The following is a 3,555-nucleotide window of genomic DNA, read 5'->3' as shown; positions in this document are numbered from 1 at the left end:
GGTCCTTTTCATTTCCCCCCTCTCTCTCATACACATCTGTCTTTCTATATCAATGCCAATTGTAGAGAGAGGGAGAGAGAGAGAGAGAGGGAGAGAGAGAGAGAGAGAACATGGTGGAAGCAATGGCTATTCTTCAAGACCAGAAACAGAGCTCCACTAACCCACTGCTACTGCTACCGCCGCCGCCTCCACCGCATAAGGTCCACTCTGTCTATTTGTTTCTCTCAGATATGATTTGCATTTTGCTTGTAATCTGAGTCTGTGACCTTTCGTTTCCTAATGATTGCAGGGTATGGCAACCGAAAAGCCGTTTGGGCAAAAACCTCCATGCCTCCAACTGAAGACTACAAACGTGAGAAACAATAATATATGTTAATTTTTATTTTTTCCGATTTTGAATTGGGTTCTTGTTATTTCCGATTTCGAAAGCTACATGGTTTGATGATTACCATTAAGTTCGAAACTATATAGATTAATTTCAATATTTTCAAGCTATAAGCTTTTTGAAATGGGAATTTCGATGAAATCTCCATCTCAGATGGCTATCAGACGGCGAAGAATTAAATTTTAGAGAATTGATCAGCAACGTAATTAAAATATTAGGGTTGAGGCCTGTAGCATTGATGCAATCATGCGATCAACGAAAAAATTGTGTCGTTTTTAGGCTTGTGGCGCTCCTTAGCAAGATTCTGAATACCACATTCTTGTAGTTATATGGAATTTTCGATTTCTTGTCAGTAGATTCAGTATGAGGATCCTCTCCGGATCTTGTGAGGATCCTCCTCATATCTTATCCGTTTATCGTTTATCGTGCGGCCAATTTTCTTTAGGTACTATTTGTGTTTAATTTTAAATAAAAAAATCAAAATGATTTCTAGCCGCACGTGTACGATGAACGAATAGGATATGAGGATCCTTAGGATCCTGACAATGAGGATTTGGATGGAATCAAAATCCGTAGATTCATACACTGAACTAACTCAAATATTTTGCGCGTTCTTGAATACAGGTGTTGAATGCTAAAACTAATCCCATTATGTTGGAATGGTCAGTGAATTTATTTAGTTTACTTTGTAATTTGCTTTTACTTATTAAAACTATTTGTAATAGTTATAAAGTAACATTGGACCCTCAATCTTTGTACCAATAGTCGTAAACGAAAGACCCCGGTAAGAGTTACAGTAGAAAGCTTATATGAGAGCTCCCAAGCTCAGTCTTCTGTTATGGAAAGAGCAAAGAAGATCGAAGCAAGCCTAAACCCTAGGTTTCCTTCACTACTCAAAGTTATGATGCCGTCACAAGTTTCGGGAGGATTTTGCCTCGTAAGCCTCACTTGCTCTCTTCAACAATTTGTGCAGTTATCTGAATGCATTGACTAATTAGGATGATATTCATATTTGAACTAACTTTGGTTTGGCAGAATCTTGCTACGAAATTTCGCAGGGAACATATGCCAAAACAAGATTCAATGATTGTTTTGGAAGATGAAAATGGGAGAGAATTTGAAACAAAATATCTTGTGGAGAAGGGTGGACTGAGTGGTGGATGGAGAGGGTTTTCAATTGTTCACAAGATAATGAAGGGAGATGCTGTGATTTTCCATCTGGTCACTCCTTACAAATTTAAGGTAACTAATGGAAAGTTCTTGAATTTTTTGTGTGGATTCTTTGATTAATAACTTGGAATTGTTATATTCCAAGTTCCGTTATGCAACATATTAACATATAATTAAAATCGACGAGCTCAGAGAAGAGAAATTCAATTCCTTAAAAGAAATGATCATAGGCTTGCAAACCTAGTTTTGTAAATCAGAGTTTCTCTAAATGCAGAACCATATATAGACGATAGATTTCAGCGATGCCATTATGATTGTGACAAAGATGAAAACGTTTATTCCATGATTTAAAGAAACAGGGTCACATAATTTGGTAGTTGTACATTTTTTTTTCAGTTTGTCAAATCGTTCATCTTAAATTTAGGTGGGGTTTCCCTTGAATGGAAATTTTGAGAAAAAAGAAAAGATTTATAATATTGCTTTGAGATGCTACTTCTGAATGCATACGAGATACTCAATTCTTTTGCTATCTATTTGTTGCAGGTGTATATCATTAGATCAAATGAAGTGGACTGTAATTTTCCCCTTATGAGGGTAGATCCTCCCATCAAACAGGTGGATACGGGTAAGTTGTTTCAAAACTCATCAAATTACGTGTGCCAAGTGGCTTCGTAATTATAACTAACTCCTACTTTTCTGATCCCTTCATGCGATTTAAATCATACAGGAGGCGTTACTGCACGTGGAAAGGGACGTGAGATTTTGGAACCTATTCCGCAGGAGAATGCAATAGTCTGTTATACGGACTCTGGTCCAATATCAGATCAGTCTGAAAATGATTGTGTAGATGTTGGTTCTGAATTTCTGGATGGTCTTAGACTTTCAGAGTCAGTTGTTACTTTCAAAGAAGTGAACTGTTTGGAGAACTTCAACGTTCAGGTCAATGGTTTAATCATAAACTCTGAATTTTCGAAATACGTCATGACCAAGTATTATGAGCTTTGCTGCAGTCAGAACTCCTTCCTTCATGGACAACTTCTTGAGGGTCTGAACTGTAAACTGATTGCAGGAGTAATTTCTGAGACAGTCAACATTGCAGATGCCATCAGGGCCTGCAAGATCACTACCCCGGAAGATTATCTTTCGACCTGGGATAAGACTCTGAAAGCCTTTGATGATTTAGGCATGAATGTTCGGTTCCTGCGTGCCCGCCTGGACCAGCTTGCAAGTTTTGCTTCAAAATCAAGAAGACCTAAGGAGGCAAATGTTTTGGAAGTAAAAGAGGCCATGGATAGTCGTCTTGACTCTGAGATTGAGACTCCGAATAGGAGTTCAGAGGAGCAGGAAATTATGTTCCAAGAGGTGGCTAAAGCCCCTTGGTGATGGGAAAACTTCAAAGAATCTGGTCACTTCTTTTTGGGTGTTAACTTAAAGATTATCGTGCCAAAGCCACATGAGGAAGAAATGCGCGTCTTGTGCCGTGATCACTCAGCTTTTTGGTTATTTTACAGGAGATGATCGATCTATAGCGGAGCTGCAGTTATTGTAATTTGTCCTGCAGATATTTTGGGTAATTTTCATCAAAGAATGAAGTGCACTGGTGGCATCACTAGTGTTTACCTTTGTGTTTTTTCTTTGGCAATTTCCAGTCTTGGAATTATATGATATAGAACAAATTGTAAGATCAAAAGCTCAGCCAATTTATTTATCTATTCTACTGAATTATTAAATGCTACATGCCGTTTGAGTTAAAAGCTCAGCTTTTGGATGCAACACTTTAATCCTTCTCCAAAATATTTGACTTAATGTAGCTATTATTATCTTGTGTGTGTGTTTTTTTTTTTTGAAAGAACATGTAGGTAGGTATTATTACTAGCACAAAAATCAGTCTTCCTTGAGACACAACTGAATAGATACTATATTCACATTCAGTGTGATCGTAATTATGATTCCCGAGCCTCTACATTTTTCTTTGTTGCATTTAGCCGCATTTAATATTA

At 37.5% G+C, this 3,555-nt stretch overlaps 1 protein-coding gene across 1 annotated transcript; it reads left to right on the top strand.

Moving 5' to 3' along the window:
- Positions 1 to 3,285, top strand: LOC148693499 (B3 domain-containing protein Os01g0234100-like). The gene is made up of 7 exons (XM_088677376.1): positions 1 to 200; positions 290 to 352; positions 1,010 to 1,047; positions 1,151 to 1,322; positions 1,421 to 1,627; positions 2,099 to 2,180; positions 2,283 to 3,285. The coding sequence occupies exons 1-7, from the start codon at positions 111 to 113 to the stop codon at positions 2,936 to 2,938; spliced, it is 1,308 nt and encodes a 435-aa protein (XP_088533502.1). The 5' UTR covers positions 1 to 110; the 3' UTR covers positions 2,939 to 3,285.
- The last annotated feature ends 270 nt before the right edge of the window (positions 3,286 to 3,555 follow it).

The sequence above is a fragment of the Pyrus communis genome, chromosome 10 (assembly GCF_041283825.1).
Source record: "Pyrus communis isolate YQ-2024b chromosome 10, ASM4128382v1, whole genome shotgun sequence".
Taxonomy (NCBI): domain Eukaryota; kingdom Viridiplantae; phylum Streptophyta; class Magnoliopsida; order Rosales; family Rosaceae; genus Pyrus; species Pyrus communis.
This window is presented reverse-complemented; position numbering and strand designations above follow the sequence as displayed.